This window comes from Haematobia irritans, chromosome 1 (genome assembly GCF_050003625.1).
Source record: "Haematobia irritans isolate KBUSLIRL chromosome 1, ASM5000362v1, whole genome shotgun sequence".
Lineage (NCBI taxonomy): Eukaryota > Metazoa > Arthropoda > Insecta > Diptera > Muscidae > Haematobia > Haematobia irritans.
The window spans coordinates 4,541,213-4,559,486 of record NC_134397.1 but is presented as its reverse complement, the minus strand read 5'-3'; the positions used below and the strand labels follow the sequence as shown (position 1 = coordinate 4,559,486).

At 37.1% G+C, this 18,274-nt stretch overlaps 1 protein-coding gene across 3 annotated transcripts in view; it reads left to right on the top strand.

The window, feature by feature from the left end:
- Positions 1–13,966, top strand: part of Nlg1 (Neuroligin 1) — a 280,296-nt gene extending 266,330 nt beyond the window's left edge. For all 3 annotated transcript variants that reach the window (XM_075289018.1, XM_075289017.1, XM_075289019.1), the window contains exons 10-11: positions 6,845–6,960; positions 10,540–13,966. In XM_075289018.1, the coding sequence (XP_075145133.1) occupies positions 6,845–6,960; positions 10,540–13,748 (3,325 nt within the window). In that variant the 3' untranslated portion in view covers positions 13,749–13,966. The remainder of the gene's footprint in view (positions 1–6,844; positions 6,961–10,539) is intronic.
- Positions 13,967–18,274: the final 4,308 nt, after the last annotated feature.

Sequence of the window (18,274 nt, the reverse complement as noted above, 5' to 3'; positions counted from 1 at the left end):
ATGGTGTTAGTATATGATCTTTAATAACCGTGCCAGAATTGGTCCATATCGGTCCATAATTATATATAGCCCCCATATAAAACGTTCTCCAGATTTGACCTCCGGAGCCTCTTGGAGGAGCAAAATTCATCCGATCCGGTTCAAATTAGGAACGTGGTGTTAGTATATGGTCACTAACAGCCATACCAAAATTGGTCCAATCACACAAAAATTGGTCCATATCGGTTCATAATCATGGTTGCCACTAGAGCCAAAAATAATCTACCAAAATTTTATTTCTATAGAAAATTTTGTCAAAATTTTATTTCGTTTTGTTATTGTTGGTTTTGTTCTTTAAGCATTGTTGTTATTTTTTTATTTCAGCTTAAAACCATACATTGACTAAACTACAAGAGTAGCTTAACCAACAGAGGAAAAGAATGTTTGTCAAATTTATTTGGGCAAAGCCCTATAGACTGCAAGATGGTTGGATGACGGACGCACGTTTCGGAATTACCACATTCCTCATCAGCATCCTCTACTTGCAGCAAAACTATCAACCAATTATCAGAATAAATTCAGGCAGTTTATTAAACCCAACAAAAACCACACTTGAACCCTCCGAAAAAAGGTTTTACATTGATAGCCGGCTTATGCCGAAATCAAAATAAACCCAGCCATGTAAATTCAAATCGATGATTTGACATTGGCATAGGAAAAGAGATATGTTTGTTTCGAATTTATTTCGTCATAAGCCGGCTATCAATGTAAAACCTTTTTTCGGAGGGTTCAAGTGTGGTTTTTGTTGGGTTTAATAAACTGCCTGAATTTATTCTGATAATTGGTTGATAGTTTTGCTGCAAGTAGAGGATGCTGATGAGGAATGTGGTAATTCCGAAACGTGCGTCCATCCAACCATCTTGCAGTCTATAGGGCTTTGCCCAAATAAATTTGACAAACATTCTTTTCCTCTGTTGGTTAAGCTACTCTTGTAGTTTAGTCAATGTATGGTTTTAAGCTGAAATAAAAAAATAACAAAATTTTATTTCTATAGAAAATTTTGTCAAAATTTTATTTCTATAGAAAATATTGTTCAAATTTTATTCGGTTCATAATCATGGTTACCAAGATCTTATTTCTATAGAAAATTTTGTCAAAAGTTTATTTCTATAGAAAATTTTGTTAAAATTTTATTTCTGTAGAAATTTTTGTCAAAATTTTCTTTCTATAGAATATTTTGTCAAAATTTGTATTTCTTTAGAAAATTTAGCGAAAATTTGTATTTCTATAGAAAATTTAGTGAAAATTTTATTTCTATAGAAAATTTTGTTAAATTTTTTTTTTCTGTAGAAAATTTTGTCAAAATTTTATGTCTACTTTGTCAAACTGAATTATATACGTATTGGATCGATCTTTTTTGATTTAATATATACCACGTATGGACATACAATTTAGAAGATGGTGTTAGGAGGTTTTAAGATACCTTGCCATCAGCAAGCGTTACCGCAACTTAAGTAATTCGATTGTGGATGGCAGGCCTCTGCTTGATCTCGTGAATCTCAATTTATATGGTATTGTTCCCATATAAACCGATATGGGGTCTTGGGCTTATAGAAACCGTAGTTTTTATCCAATTTGCCTGAAATTGGAAATATGGAGGTATTTTCGAACCATAAATAGGTGTGTCAAAAATGGTGAGTATCGGTCCATGTTTTGGTATATCCCCCATATAGACCGATCACCCGATTTTACTTCTTGGGCTTCTAGAATCCGCAGTTTTTATTCAATTTACCTGAAATTCGAAATTTGGAATTATTTTCTAACCATAAATAGATGTGCCAAAAATGGTGAGTATCGGTCCATGTTTTGGTATATCCCCCATATAGACCGATCTCCCGATTTTACTTCTTGGGCTTCTACAATCCGCAGTTTTTATTAAATTTACCTGAAATTCGAAATCTAGAGGTATTTTAGAACCATAAAGAGATGTGCCAAAAATGCTGAGCATCGGTCCATGTTTTGGTATGGTCCCCATGTAAACCGACCTCCCGATTTGGGGTCTTGGTCTTATAGAAACCGTAGTTTTTATCCAACTTGCCTGAAATTGGAAATCTAGAGATATTTTTGGGCCATAAAGAGGTGTGCTGAAAACAGTGGGTATCGGTCCATATTTTAGTGTAGCCCCCATAATAACGATCTCCCGATTTAACTCCTTGGGTTTCTAAAAGCCGTAGTTTTTATCCGATTTGCCTGAAATTGTAAATATTCTGGTATTTTAGGCTCACAAAAACGTGTATCGGATTAAGTTTTTATCGGTCCATTTGAGGGTATAGAAGGCGCTCTGATCATGAAAATTGCTTGAAACTCAATGTAAAATTTCCACATTTTACTTTTCGGGTGAAAATCTACAGATTTAAGATTTCAAATCAAAACGTTATTTTATAATTTTCTTGCACACTTGCAGGAGATGTTAATGATTCCTCTAAAACTCAAACAAAAATGGTTCTTATAAATCGAGAATCTGATATAGTCTTCATAGGTAAAATCTTTAAATTTATATTCAGGAAGTGTACTGGTTGAACTGCTCTGCTTGATCTGTCCTCAAACCCCTCTGAAATTTCAAAGGAAACCCTAATATTTGATTCATGGTGGTGGGTATTTAAGACACGGCCCGGCCGAACTTTCTGCTGTATATACTTGTTTATTACTTAATTTATTATAATTACAAATTATAAAAAACTTATTTATACGGGATATCGGCCTAACATTTGCTTATTATTATATAAATCGACCCTCAGATTTGATTTCCGGAGCATCTTGGGAAATTTAATCCGATCCGGTTGAAATTTCGCCATATATCCTCTTACATCTATGCGAACATTGGTCCTTATCGGTCCGTAATTATTTATAGCCCCCATATAAAACGATCCCCAGATTTGTCCTCCGCAGTCTCTTTGAGAAGTTAATTTCATCTGATCCGAATGAAATTTGGTACGTGATGTTTGGCCATCTATTTATCGTACAATCATATTTATTCATAATTATTTACAATCTCCTCTATATAAATCCCTCATAGTTACTATCTTAAGAAGGCAATGTTAACAGTTAAACTTTACCTTACCAACGGATTTCGGCGAAGATTTTTATGTTAATTTAATTAGTAAAATCGTTCTTAAAAACCCGCATAAAATCCACTTCGATTTTGTTTTTCCTTATAAAAAATTGTACCCCTTTTTTAATTACTATGCCACCTTTCACTGCGAATGCCATTTTTGTGCCACTTTTTTGAAATTCTTAACGGTAAAACTGACCACAGTGCAATCAATGGCACTACATTTGGCACTTCCTAGTTAAACGAAGTGTTGCAGTGGCCATGACAGTGAGTCAGATAGAAGTTGGGAGCCAGTTGATTGCTATAAGCACTGGCACGCATTATTCTCTCCTACTCGTTATTGTTATTATTATTATTGCCATAATGGTTATGGACAAACAGTAGTGATTTTCCACGAAATGGAAATACAAGGAAATCTTTAAAGAACATTTTCAAAAATGGCCAACGACCAAAGTAGCTCTGCTCCAGATCGCATTAAAGGAAATTCATGGGAGAGACCAAGCAACTTTTTAGGGCAAAAATTATATGGATAATATCCTCTGCTTTCCTAGTTGGTGTCTTTGTCGATAAAGAAAAATCCTTTACTTTATCCTGGCCCAGAGGTGATGGCGGCAATGGCAGTGACACTGGTATTTTTGGCAATTTAAACAATCTTGTTTTTTTTCTGGGAGGGGGAAGTGGCGGGTGCAAAGTAGTTCAAAATTGGAATTGAAATTTTATTTTTGTCATTCATTTTACTTTTCATGTTATTTGCCTTAAAGCTATAATGGCCAAAGAAAATGAGATTGTTGTTAAAACTAACTAAGTGCTTTAACTATTTTCCCAGGATATGTATGTTTGTTTTTTTAGGGAGAAAAATTAAATAAAATAAATATTCTATGGGTCAGATTTTATATCCTTTACCACTACTGTGATAGATGGTATTAAATATTTATGCAATGGTATGTAACAGACAGAAGAGAGCCACCGTGGTGCAATGGTTAGCATACCCGCCTTGCATACACAAGGTCATGGGTTCGATTCCTGCTTCGACCGAATACCAAAAAGTTTTTCAGCGGTGGATTATCCCACCTCAGTAATGCTGGTGACATGTCTGAGGGTTTCAAAGCTTCTCTAAGTGGTTTCACTGCAATGTGGAACGCCATTCGGACTCGGCTATAAAAACGAGGTCCCTTGTCATTGAGCTTAACATGGAATCGGGCAGCACTCAGTGATAAGGGAGAAGTTCATCAATATGGTATCACAATAGACTGAATAGTCTAAGTGAGCTTGATACATCGGGCTGCCACCTAACCTAACCTAATCTAAGTCTGAGACCTTTCATTTGATATATAAATAGAATTAGGAAAAATTTTGAGTAAATTTTAAAAACGCTCGTCAATCTGTCTGGATCGGTTCAGATTTTGCTACAGGTTGTATACATATCTTGCCCGATGTTTTGGTAAAAATTTAGCCTTTAGCATAGAAAAAGAAATTGTTGCTAATGGAGTCTGGTTGGAAATTTAATATAGTTCACGGCGTTCATAGAAGGAATATAATCACCTCCTAGAACAAAATGTTATTTTTGGCTGAGAAACATGGAACAGTTTTGCCGTAAAACTGTTTGTTTTTCGATAAACACAAAATGTTTGTCAAATCAAACACATAATGTCCGAGAAACATGTTACATGTTCACCGTCCAAAAATAACATTTCCCTGCAGGAAGTGATCATATTTCTTTTCTGGGTGCGTAGTGTGAAACGTCATTGGGACTCGGCTATAAAAAGAGCTCCTATGTCATTGAACTAAACATAGAAGCGGTCAGCACAGAATAATAGGAGAGAAGTTCCCCAATTGTAAAGAAGAAGTAAATTGTATTAATGCTCTTCTATAGCATTTACTTTCTTGGTTGATTGCGAGCCATATCCTTGGGGAAGGTTCTGACTGGAGAACAGCGTTGCCAATTTAGCTTTTTTCCCGCTAGATTTGGCTTTTTTTGAAGACGTTTAGCGGGGAAAAAATGCATTTAGCTTTCAGCTTTTTTTCTGGCTTTTTTTCATGACCCTTTTAGCTATTTTTGGCTTTTTTTATTTTCGGCATGTTCCTATTGAAATATGGATAAAACTTCGTTTTTACCTAATTTCTACTTAAAGTCGAGTCTGAATTTGAAAATTTAAGTTTTCGTTAGCACGTTTTTAAAGCACTGTGATAGCTCATGAAGAAAAAGCTGAGAAAACGAATAAATTCAAATTTGACTCGGAATCAATACAAAAATCATTAGTGTACAAAATCTTTGGAACCGAACATAGAAATAATTAAGGAAATAAAGTTTTGAATGTGGTATTATTTTTTAACACCAAAAAATGCAATAAAAAATTCGTAGTGATAGGATCAAAACAAATCTGCTATTTATTAATGGGATGGATTTACATCTACGAAAATTGGACAACAGTAGGTTTGGGAAATTTTCGAATAAAAGTTATTCATTATAAACTTGCAAGACAGTTATAATGGGTTTTATTCTCTTGGGTAAAATTAGGAGAAGTGTACACGTTCACGAATTTATCATTAATTCAGTTAAAACGAAATATATAGATATTTTCTAATGCAGTTCTATGTGACATTTTCTAATGCAGTTCTATGTGACATGATTAACCAACTGACAATTGCAAGTTCAATGAGAAAAATGTTTTTACAAGGAAATATAAACGAAGGACTTCCAGTAAAAATTTGTGATAGTAATCAAAATGTATCGAGTACGCCAACAGAGCTAATATGACTTAGATTTTCTTACAGTCTCACAGAAATGGAATTAAATTGAATACAATTAAAATATTATGCTTTTTAAGTGAAATAAAGCCTTTAATTTTGTTAAATTTCAATCAAAAATGTGACTTTTGACAAAAAAATTTAGCCTTTTTTCTAGCTATTTTTTTAAATTTTTTAGCTTTTTTTGGCTAGTTTTTTGGACAAATCTAGCGGTTTTTGGTGAAACAATTCTGGCAACGCTGCTGGAGAAGTACGAATAGGACGGGCTTCCTTTGATCTGTTTCTTACGACCTGTGAGTAAATAGCGCAGGATGCACAGTAGTGCAATTTGCCATATAATTTGGGCAAAGTGTACGATTCCCAAATGGAAGCCTCGGAAATATCACGAACAGCGGCAGCTTCGACGATATTACGGATAACGAACTTCTTAATGGCCTTATCTTTAGGCACACAACGGGCACAGTTTGTGCAACGGACAGTCTTTACGTGTCCTCTATTGTGTTTGCAGCGACCTGCATTACGACGCTTCTTAGTCATTTTGTCACTCTCCTTTGGCCGGAATGGACTAAGTGAGCCCAAAATAACGGGCTGCCACTATAACTAACTTGTAATATATTCGGCTTCGCTGAATTTTAACATTTCCTTATTTTTATACTATTTATATTAAAATTGAACAGAGATTATAATAATCCTAGGATATTTAGTTCCAATGTAATTTTTCATAAAAAAATAGACTAAATGTGCCTAAAATTACGGACAGCCACTATACCTAACTTAACCTAACCTACAACATGGTCGGCTTCGCTCAATTTTTCCTTCCCTTAGTTTTTTTTTAATAGAGTTTATAATAACCCTAGGATAGTTAGTTTCAATGGAATTTTCCAGAAAAAAATCCAATAAAAGGATTTTGTTTTTTTTTTGCATAAAACATTGGTTTCATCGTCAACAAACAAATTTATTATCATTTTCATTTCTGTGAATTTTGCTCTTTTATTATTTTTACAGCAACCCCAAGGCACCATGGAAGGAAAGCTTCATAAATCTACATGCAATGGAATGGGATCGCTATGATTTGGAATGGCCAGAATTCAATAAACGTTCACAGGCATACATGAATATTGGTAATAATCGCATTTTTTTTATTAATAATATCTATGAAAATTATTTGCATATTTGCCTATAAATCATCCAATTGGTAACCCTTCTATCATTTGGCACTGGTTGGATTAGCTCATAGTTTATAAAAATTGGATACAATGGTTGGCTTACAGAGATTTTGTTTTTATATCTAATGATGATATTGAATCGTACGCATTTAATATATATTTATAAAAGGGATCAATTACATATTTATGAAGAATTTTAATATGAAAATATTCTGCAAATTATTTAAAATAGCGAATAAGAAGATAATATGGTCGTGAATTTAATGTTGGTTTGATGTTTTTAATGAAAAAAAATATCAATGGGTACAAAGGTCAAAAATATATAGTTTTTTGTTTGAAAATATTACAAATGAGTTTTCATTTTTTTTTTGCAAATCGGGTCAAATCAGCTAATTGGCATAATATTTTCAAAACAATTTCCACAAAAAAAAATCTTTAGATAATGACCGAAATTATCTAACAACAAAATCAAGAATCGACGTTGAGTTGCAAAAGGGAATGTGGTTGTGTGATATTTTAATGTAGACAATTTATCTAAATGTAAAAACCAAAAGCCAAAAATCTTCCTTTCCAAATTTGGAAAAAGGCAAATATTGGAAAACTCGACTATAAAGAAAAATCGAAATTTGCTTCTCTCAATTTTAAAAAGTTCGAAATGTCGAACAATCTAATTTTGTATTCTCAAATGTCAAGTCTAAATCTAATCGAAGGCAATTTTTATACCCTCCACCATAGGATGGGGCTATATTCACTTTGTCGTTCCGTTTGTAACACATCGAAATATTGCTCTAAGACCCCATAAAGTATATATATTCTGGGTCGTGGTGAAATTCTGAGTCGATCTGTGCATGTCCGTCCTTCCGTCTGCTGAAATCACGCTAACTTCCGAACGAAACAAGCTATCAAATGAAACTTGGCACAAGTAGTTGTTTTTGATGTCGGTCGGATGGTATTGCAAATATCGGTCCACTTTTACGTATAGCCCCATATAAACGAACCCCCATATTTGGCTTGCGATTGCTCTAAGAGAAGCAAATTTCATCCGATCCGGCTGAAATTTGGTACATGGTGTTAGTATATGGTCTCTAACAACCATGCAAAAATTGGTCCACATCGGTCCATAATTATATATAGCCCCCATATAAACCGATCCCCCGATTTGGCTTGCGGAGCCTCTAAGAGAAGCAAATTTCATCCGATCCGGCTGAAATTTGCTACATGGTGTTGGTACATGTTCTCTAATGATCATGCAAAAATTGGTCCACTTCGGCCCATAATTATATATAGCCCCCATATAAGCCGATCCCCAGATTTGACCTCCGGAGCCTCTTAGAGGAGCAAAATTCATCTGATCCGGTTGAAATTTGGAACATGGTGTTAGAATGTGGTCTCTAACAAGCACGCAAGGATGGCTCCATATCGGTCCATAATTATATATAGCCCCCATATAAACCGTTCCCCAGATTTGATCTCCGGAGCCTCTTGGAGGAGCAAAATTCATCCGATCCGGTTGAAATCTTAGTATAAGGCCGCTAATAACCATGCCAAAATTGGTCCATATCGGTCTATAGTTATATATAGCCGATCCCCAATCACACAAAAATTGGTCCATATCGGTTCATAATCATGGTTGCCACTCGAGCCAAAAATAATCTACCAAAATTTTCTTTCTATAGAAAATTTTTTCAAAATTTTCTTTCTATAGAAACTTTTTTCCAAATTTTATTTCTATAGAAAATGTTGTCAACATTTTATTTTGCCAAAATTTTATTTCTATAGAAACTTTAAACTTAATTATATACGTATTTAATCGGCCTTTTTTAGTTTAATATATACCACGTATGGACTATGTGGTATATATTACGGTGTTAGGAAGTTTTAAGATACCTTGCCATCGGCAAGTGTTACCGCAACCCAAGTAATTCGATTGTGGATGACAGTCTTCAGTAGAAGTTTCTACGCAATCCATGGTGGAGGGTACATAAGCTTCGGTCTGGCCGAACTTACGGCCGTATATACTTGTTTTTAATTACGTTAATGATTATTTTTTATTTCAATTAATGAATTTCATAAAAACCAACAACAATTTTTGATACTATTCTCGAAGACTTTGGGTACCGTCAAAGGGTTTCGATATGGTTTAATGTCAACTGGTGTTGGATTAAACTTTACCAGGAGCCCGGAATCGGCTACCACAGAAGATTAATTGACGACAATCCACTACCATCGCGTGGGTCGTATCCTGTACGACACTTTGGCCATAAAAACTCTTTCGCTATGATGGGTACCGCATTTCTTCATTCCAGACAGCAAGTACAAACTTGCGCTATTTAAGAACAATTTTTATTCTTTTTAAGCAGAATTCAACTAACTTTATGCGCCATCTCAATGAGTTCCTACAAAAAAAATATGCTACACCATCGCCGGAAAAGTGATATTTTTGGAGATTCTCTAGGTGTAATTTAATTGACCGCCTGGCTGGATGTCTGTTGTAATCAAGCTACAGCCTTCAATAATAGGGCTACTGTCCTGAAATTTGGCACAGATCAGTTTTTTTTTGTCTACAAGCAAGTCAAGTTGGAAGATGAGCTATATCGGTCTGGGTTTTGATATAGCCCCCATATTAGCCGACCACCCAAAGTATTTTAGGATCACACATAACCTCGCCGAATATGGTGTGCATCGGTCCATGTTTTGGTATAGCTCTAATATAGACCAACTACCGAAATCAATTCTTGAGGCAATGTAAGTCTCATTACTCATTCGCTTCTCGGATAATTGAAGTAAAAATCCAAATCATTAGTGTAAAGACAAAATCTTTGGAACCGGCCATGCCTTTTTTCAGTGTGGGTATCGGTCTTTTATCACATCACATTTTATGAAATAAATGCTGACAAAAAATTTTCAAGTTTAAATTTTTTAAGAAAATCTACACAGAAAAAATAACCAATCGTGATTAACTTTGAAACTTATTTATTTCTCTGTGTATTAACTATGATACCAAATATTTAAAAAAAATATGAGCATATTTTCCTAAACATATCCAAGTGATTGGTAGCGAATATTTTTTTACCATGAACCCCTTTCAATGAAAAATCTGTATATAAAATCATGAAACACTTTACCACTCATAAATTCAATTTTGCCGATAATCCTCGAGTTTCTACTGCACTTTCGAAATTAAATATTCACCTCTTTGGAATCTGTGTGACTGCATAAAATTCCTATTCAATTTTCTTCCATTAACCACCACCAAATCCAACCTCAAAATCCATTATGAATAATGCAATGCATACATTTGGGAATTACTTGGCTCACATCATCCACGGCCCATAACCATTGCAGACAGGCAGGCAGGATTTTATTTTATAGAAAATAAATTTTTATTCAATTCCATAAATACTTTATAATAATGTATGCGTATGTGTGTGTGTTCTTTTCTCTTTTCTTTTTCGTTTCCGGTATTCGACTGAAATAACCAACAACGATGGCATCGCATCATCGTCATCATCATCTTTGCGCTTACATCAACAGGCATACCACCATCCATTGGTTATAAATATCGACATGTCTACATGCATTTTTGGAATAAAGAATTACCCGATGAACTCAATCAAATTGCCCATATAGAGCAGCAGCAACCCTTCCTAGAGGCAAACTATGCAAACACTATGCCCTCGCCAGCATCAGGAACCACGAGCATTTATTCCAAACCTTACATTGGTAGTGGTGGTGGTGTTGGTGGTAGTGAGGTAATAACCGGTCATATGAATAAATTTGGAGCACGTGATAATGGAGCTGAGGATCCGGTGAGAACTTTGAAAGTGCTGATGCAAGAACCTAACCGCCAGAAACTCGGTGAGACAGCAGAGAATATGTACAATGCCCCACCCTCCACCACCTATGTGGGTAAGGTGCGTCACCGACCCATCTCCTCGGCAGAGGAAGGCTTTGGCGAAGACGTAGCACGTAGCTTTGATGGAAATTACAATAACTTTGGCTATCCAGCAAGAGCAGCACCACCACCAACTACTTCCGCCTCAATTTATGGCATACGCCACTATGATGCGGGACCAACAACGGGCTTGGCAGCTGGCAATAGTTTTGAGCAAACACAATTTAGTCACCCATACGCTAACGGTAACGGCAACACGGGCAATTACGCTAGTGAAGATAATAAGGCTGTGGATGGCCTGACCGATGCCGACAGCCAACAGGAGCATGTAGCCAAGTCGGAAACCACGTTGCAGCTGCTGATAGGTCTCATCATCATTTTCATAATATTGAATGTCATCATCTACTCAACGATTCTAATGCAAAAGAAAAAGAAAACCCAAAGCATACAACGCAAACTGGGCACTGGCATACTGAGGGCCTACGATGGCACCAACGATGACGAGCTTAAGCGCTCTAAGCCCAGTACACATCAGGACGATGGTGACAGCTACATCATGGATGCCTTGAGGAAGACCTCCAATGCGTATGAGGCAGTTAAGACTGAGCGAACATCCATGAATGGCTTTAAGATGACGCGACAATTAAGTTGCTCCACAGTGGATACCCATACCAAAGTAAGTGAGTGGATGTGTACCACAGGCCAAAATAAAGTGGACTTGCCGAGAAGGACTGGCAGCACCAAAGACTCGAAGAAGTCTTCATCTTTCTCCTCCATGGGAGGTAGTGGATCATTTGGCAAACATCCACTGAAAGTGAGTGTGGCCATCGATGCCACCTCCGACACGAGGGGAAGCAGTGTCATGGAACAGGAACCAATAGAAGTCACCAAAAGTAAGAGTGATGGACGTAATCGCATTATTTGCCAAGAAGTTGAAGTGGAAGACCAAGAACTCCTTACGCCTCAAGATTCCTTGGACAATAGTCGATATACACTCATGCGTCAACATTCAACAGTGACGGAGGTCTGTGAGGGTGAACTCATACAGCCGATGCATTTCCATTCGAGATCTGATCCGGTGGACATGTACTACAGCCTAAATCCAGAGGCTGAGGAAAAAGTAACGAGCTTCATGCATGCCGATGCCTGTATGCAAGCAAATGATCAAGACATTAATGTCACCAGCAAAGATGACAATGATGAATGGCCCGTGGAAGCCTTAACTCATGAACAACAAGTGGATGTCATTAAGCGCAAGAAATATCCCAAGGTACTACCCACACATATGAGACAGGGGGAACGGGAGACAGAATCCCCACCCATGACAAAGGATTTGTCTACCACTTACAAGCGTAACTCTCTACCGCCCAATTCGTTTTTCATACAAGCCCATCAGCAGCAGCAGCATAGACATCATCCTCCCCTACCACCACCACGAACAGTGGCCACATTGGGTCGAAAACCATCGTTGGGGAGACGCAACAGCAATGGACTTACCACTTCACCACTCATGCTGGCCCATGATTGCACGGAAGAGGAAGAAGAGCCCAAAATCACAGAGAACACATTAATTGTGGGCTCATTGCGACCCACCGAAGGCTACTATTCCACTCTGAAGAGGAAGAACAAACCGGCACAAATTGAGACTAATCCAGCTAATTTCCCACAATCGCAACAATCAGTATTTCAATCTTTCGAGTCATCGCCCATGTCCGAGACGCCTGAACGGGAAGTGACGGCACATCTCACACAGAAAGTGTACAGTGTGCAACCTGTGACGACACCGACAGACACTCCACAGCACCAACACCAACACCATCCGTCATGCTATGCCATGTCGGAGCCCAATACCCCCATAGCTATGAGCCCATCTTTGGCGACATCTTCGCCCCTATCATCGCCCACTAGCCCGGTGTATGCTCAACCCAAGAAATCGCACATACCACGTATAATAGCAGCCAACTCCAATAGCCTTTTACATTCCACAACAACAACAGCAACATCTCCATCTTCTGCCATAACCCCCTCGTCGTCAGCAATGGCAACCGCACCAGCATCGATATCCTCCGAAGGACTATCATCGACCTCATGCAAAACAGGCCCACATACAGATACTACTACTAATTGCTGTCATGTTACACCAATGCAATTGGATGACAATCAAGTGTCATCCAGGCAAACTTTACCAACACCTGATGTAGCAGAAATGGCAACAGTAACGACAACGACGATGACGACTACACCAAACCAGGACAAAGCAACAATGCAAGAGGAGCAGGAGCAACAACTACAACACCAACAGCTGGTCATGGCACAATCACGCATACCACAATTACATAGAAATGCTAATGCAATTGCAGGGGGAGCACCACAACCACACCAACAAAATCCCTACCAGCCCCACTTGCATCTTCAGCACCTGCACAATCATCAGCATCAGCAAGCTGAACTTATCAATAAGGATAAGGCAACGGCAAATGTAATACCCAAAGGAACAAACAACATATTGACATCAATTCCAAAACAAAATTGCACCACAGTCTCCTGCACTCCTCCTGCCTCCACCCCCACAGATCCTTCAGTAGTGGCTAAAACCTCTGGCTTATGCTCGTCAGTTAACAATCCTGCAAGTGATGATGCTGTCAGAGGATACGACGTACCCAAAGTGTTATCATCACATCCATCTTCGAACAGGAAAACTGCATCTCTGGCATCATCATCATCGTCAGCTTCGTACTCTTCATCATCCACGTCATCTTCGATGCAATCGGATTCAGCCACATCGACATCGACAACTTCATCATCTACGGGCACTGTGCGCACAGAATTGCATCAGCATCTTCACTAAGACATCGCTGCAGTTGGTGACTTAGTGACGTCCTTCAAGTTTTGACTTCGAACAAGTTTGTCGACTGTGTAAATTTTGTAAATACGCATCATCGATTTCCTCATCCCACTAGCATGGCGTGTATCGCACTAGGTAGTTACGCATTTTCTTCTTTTTTGATTAACCAAAGAATGAATGAATATTTTTACGAAAACATAGTATTAGTAACAAAAACAAAATATCGCAATGCATTGTTTTATTTCAAAGAAATGGGGGGAGGGAACCCCTTTTTGGGAGAGAGGAAAGATAGTAAGTAGCTAAGAATAGTATGGGTCTCCAAAGATTCTTGCTTCATCTACAGGTTGTTAAAGTTCGTATTTCGATTAGATATATGCCCCTGTTTTGATACGAAGGGGGTCTAAACAAGTATTAGTCTCACCATCTGATACAAGATTATCGCATGATCACTTAGCTTTCGAGTAGAACATACTTTGTAAACGGACTTTTGACACGAGTTTTTGATATTGCTCTGTATGGAAGAGAGTCGTCGATTCGATTTTTATTTTCTGGAGGTAAATAGCTCAATGAAAACGAAATGTTATTGGATGAAGGGTATCTCAAATCTCTTTTTTCTTCCAAAATCGGTTAAGCAAATTTCAATAATCGTCAGTTTTTGGGGCATCTGGTCCCGATAACTTCCACGGAGGATAAAGCGAAAACAATTCATGATTTTATATTAGTAGACCGTCAATTGAATGTCACTTCCTAGTATTTACGTCTTCCTATCTACAGTTTCATTAGTCAAACTCGCTTTCGCTAGGGGGATCATCTTACCGCACAGTGGGAAATTCATCAACGTTGGCGGCCAGTAATCAATCTAGGAGTTAAGAAATGCCGAGATGAGGCAAGAAAAGACCTTATGCAGGTATAGGAGACTTAGAAATGGTAGTTGAAGAAAGAGTTACAAAAACAGGTGTGGGCAACTGGTATCTGTAGTGTGGCGTTTTGACCCCATTAAGATGGTCCTGGGAGATTCCAGAACAGATATAAGAGGGAAAAACTGCCGATGGATCTCGGTCCCAATGAGAGGAAGAGCCTGGGGAGGAAGACACCTGTTTTTGTAACTCTTTCTTCAACTACCAGTTCTAAGTCTCCTATACCTGCATAAGGTCCTTTCTTGCCTCATCTCGGCATTTCGTAACTCCTAGATTGATTACTGGCCGCCAACGTTGATGAATTACCCACTGTGCGGTAAGATGATCCCCCTAGCGAATGCCATAAAGCGTTCATCTTCCCCCCTGTCGAATGCCTGGGGACGCGCCCGGTAGGATACTCCTCTACCCGAGAGTAGTACCGGGAATTTAGTTTAAGAACAGTGATCTTTGCAATTTATTTCAGAATACTACAGAAAGATTTCTTGAAATTGGAATTAAATCGCTCAAAGAGAAATCTAGGGTTCAGAGATAAGTTTATGCGAAGATATCATAAACATTTTATGATAAAATTCACATATTTGTTTGCTGCCCTTTTTCAGTAATATGTACCCTACATTGCTATTGAAGGCGACTTTAAGTTCCAAGAAGTCAATAGTCAAATAAATATAACTATATGAGAATAGCTCCTTCTTGGATGTTGTTCCGAAATATTATGCAATATCAATTATTTTCAATACCGTAGCATTAATTCTGATGTCATAATATGGACTGTCCTGCTATTGAATTTTTTCGGGTTAAACAGTTGCTGACGTTTCCAATTCAGAACCGGCGTAAAGCTGAACATCGTCTGCATATGTTTGGATATCACAATAGCGCAGAAATCATTTATTTATATTCAGAACAGCAATGTTACTCGGCGAGAAATTTTTCATTTCTGTAGTGCAAGTATTATTGCAATAAACCAATTTTGAACAATTCGAAAAATAATAACTTATATGCAATATGTGTTTCATTGAAATCATCATCTCAAACTAATATTTTTAATGCAAATAACTTCTCTGAACTATGGTAAAAGTGAATGAATACAAGGCTGCATCATGCCAACAGCATATTCACTTTCTACCAACACCATATCCTTAAATTTATTTTACTTCATAAATGCCAATAAACTCAATTTGCAAGCTTCACCTGAGATAATTCCGATAACTCCAAGAACATGGAATATGTAAGAATGTGGCACAACAAACTTGCTCCCCTGTCATGCTAGAGAAGCAACAAATATAATATTCTTCAGCTATGGTAAACTCTATTGAAAGTTCAGGGACAAAAAATTGAATTATTGGCGAGAGAATTGTAGTCTTCGCCAAAAAAAAAAAAATCTCCAGTAAAAAACGAGGGAAAAAACTTGTGAAACTTTCATCATGATTTGATTGTCGAACATTTTGCTCATCCATTGTTATAAGCATCGGCAATATCCAGAACACCTGGTTTTTTGCAACAAACAAAAAAAATCACATTTGCAATATTTATAAAGGGGAAAATATTATTGAGAATTTTATTACTAAAGTTTTAGTTGCTATAAATGAAATTTCAACATATCCCAAAAAAAAAACGGTATAGCAAAAAAAAAAACAAACTTCATGGATTTTTTGATCCATCTATGTTATAGAATCAGATTGGAAACAATGAATTTTACATGGGTTTGTCATAAGACAGAAGACATATCTTTACGAATCCTCGGCATTGATTTCCCATTAATTCTACAGATTTGATGCTATATCAGTATTTCGAATTTCATTTTTAAAAATAGGAAAATATTAAAAATAAAATTTTTACGTTTTTTGGGTTTCTCCCTCTATATGTAGACGTTTCGAACATGTTAAAGCAACTTCCTCGTCATCCGAGAAATGGACCGGTAGACTATTCAAATATTTTTGTAGACATCTTCATTATTTAATGTGTCCTTAAAATTCAGAAAATTTTAATGTATAAGAATTCTTATGCATATATCAGCTCAACAGAACTTCTGGTGAAGTTAAAATTAATAAAATTTTTGGATGTATATTAAAGATAATGACTTAGGAAGACCTTCCAATTTTGTTTTTTTTTTACTTTTTACTATATACCCTTCGTTTTGCACAGTCTATTTCTTCTGGGTGTATTGATTGAACTTTTTGACTTGCTTTCCTAGTCATATTCGTGTTGAACAATATGAGCCTTATGTATGTCACGAAAGTAGCTTATGTGGAGGTCTATAGAAGTAAATTTAACTTAAAGAAAATATTTCCCTTTATATGAGATGAGTGACATTGCCAACGCTAAGATGTCATGTCATCTTTGAAAATGCAAAATTGGTCGTTTTACTACAATATTCGCTAGGGATGGGGTTTAAATTGGCATAGGACAATGTTTTGGCATTGAAGACAATTCTTTAGGCTACTTTTATTATATATTATTGGTTTCTGTCTGAACTTCATTTGTAAACCTCTCGTCGGACTGCAGACAAATTTATTCCAGAAACAGATTATTTTATTGCTTACAAGCTTGCAAAAGCATTTTGATCAGAAGCATTCAGAAATAAAGTTATTCGTGATGAAATTCAAGCGTGATAGTGTGATTGCTTTATATTTGGCTAGAAAACCTCAAATGGCTATCGTTAGAGCCCCCTAGTATTTGTATTGCTCATTAGCATGATACTGAAAGAATTGCATCACGTCTAAAAAGTGGGCGCAAAAAAGTCGGTAACAACAAAAGAAATGATATGAAATAGGAAGGCCAGATTTAATCGAAATCCAAGCTGTTGTGTTAGCAATTTTGAAAAGTTAGCTTGGACTAAAGCCATTCAAGTTCCAAAAACTTCAAGAGCTCACCGATGCACAAAACAGTTTAGACTGGAAAGAGCTAAGGAGCTGCACGAAAGTGATCAGTTATCCAATTTGGTTTCCTGCGATGAGAAGCCATTCCAAATGGAGAAGTTTGTGAACAAATTGCCAAAAAGGTCAGATAAAAATTTTCACCGTCAATTGGCTACAGTAAAAAAAACTTACTTGGATCCAAAGGTTTTTTTTTACCTTCCCATAAGGATATTTTTCCAGTGTACAAGCGCGCAAGAAAGAACGCTCTGATACAAGTTGTGATTTCTGAAAGCCCTAGAAATCAAACATGGACCGGTACGCGCAAAATTCGGCACTACTGTTTGTGGGCCAAAAATACTTCTGGCGTTTTAATTTCAAGCAAATCGGGTAAAAATTACGGTTTCTATAAGCCCAAGAAGTGTAAGTGTAAATAGGTGTATCATATTCGATACACCTATTTATGGACCAAAAGTAAGTATGCGCATTGAGTTTCATGCAAATCCGATGGAAAATTCGGTGTCTAGATGCTCAAGACTCCAAATCGGGATGACGCTTTATATGGGAGCTATATCAAAACCTGGACCGAGAGATAGCCCTTCTTCGAACTTGACCTGCCTGTAGACAAATGATGATTACAACAGACAGACGGACATCGTCTTAGAATTATATCCTGACAAATAATCGGAAATCGATATTTCGATGTGCTACAAACGGACTGACAATCTTATTATACCCCCAACCCCAACATCTTTCTATG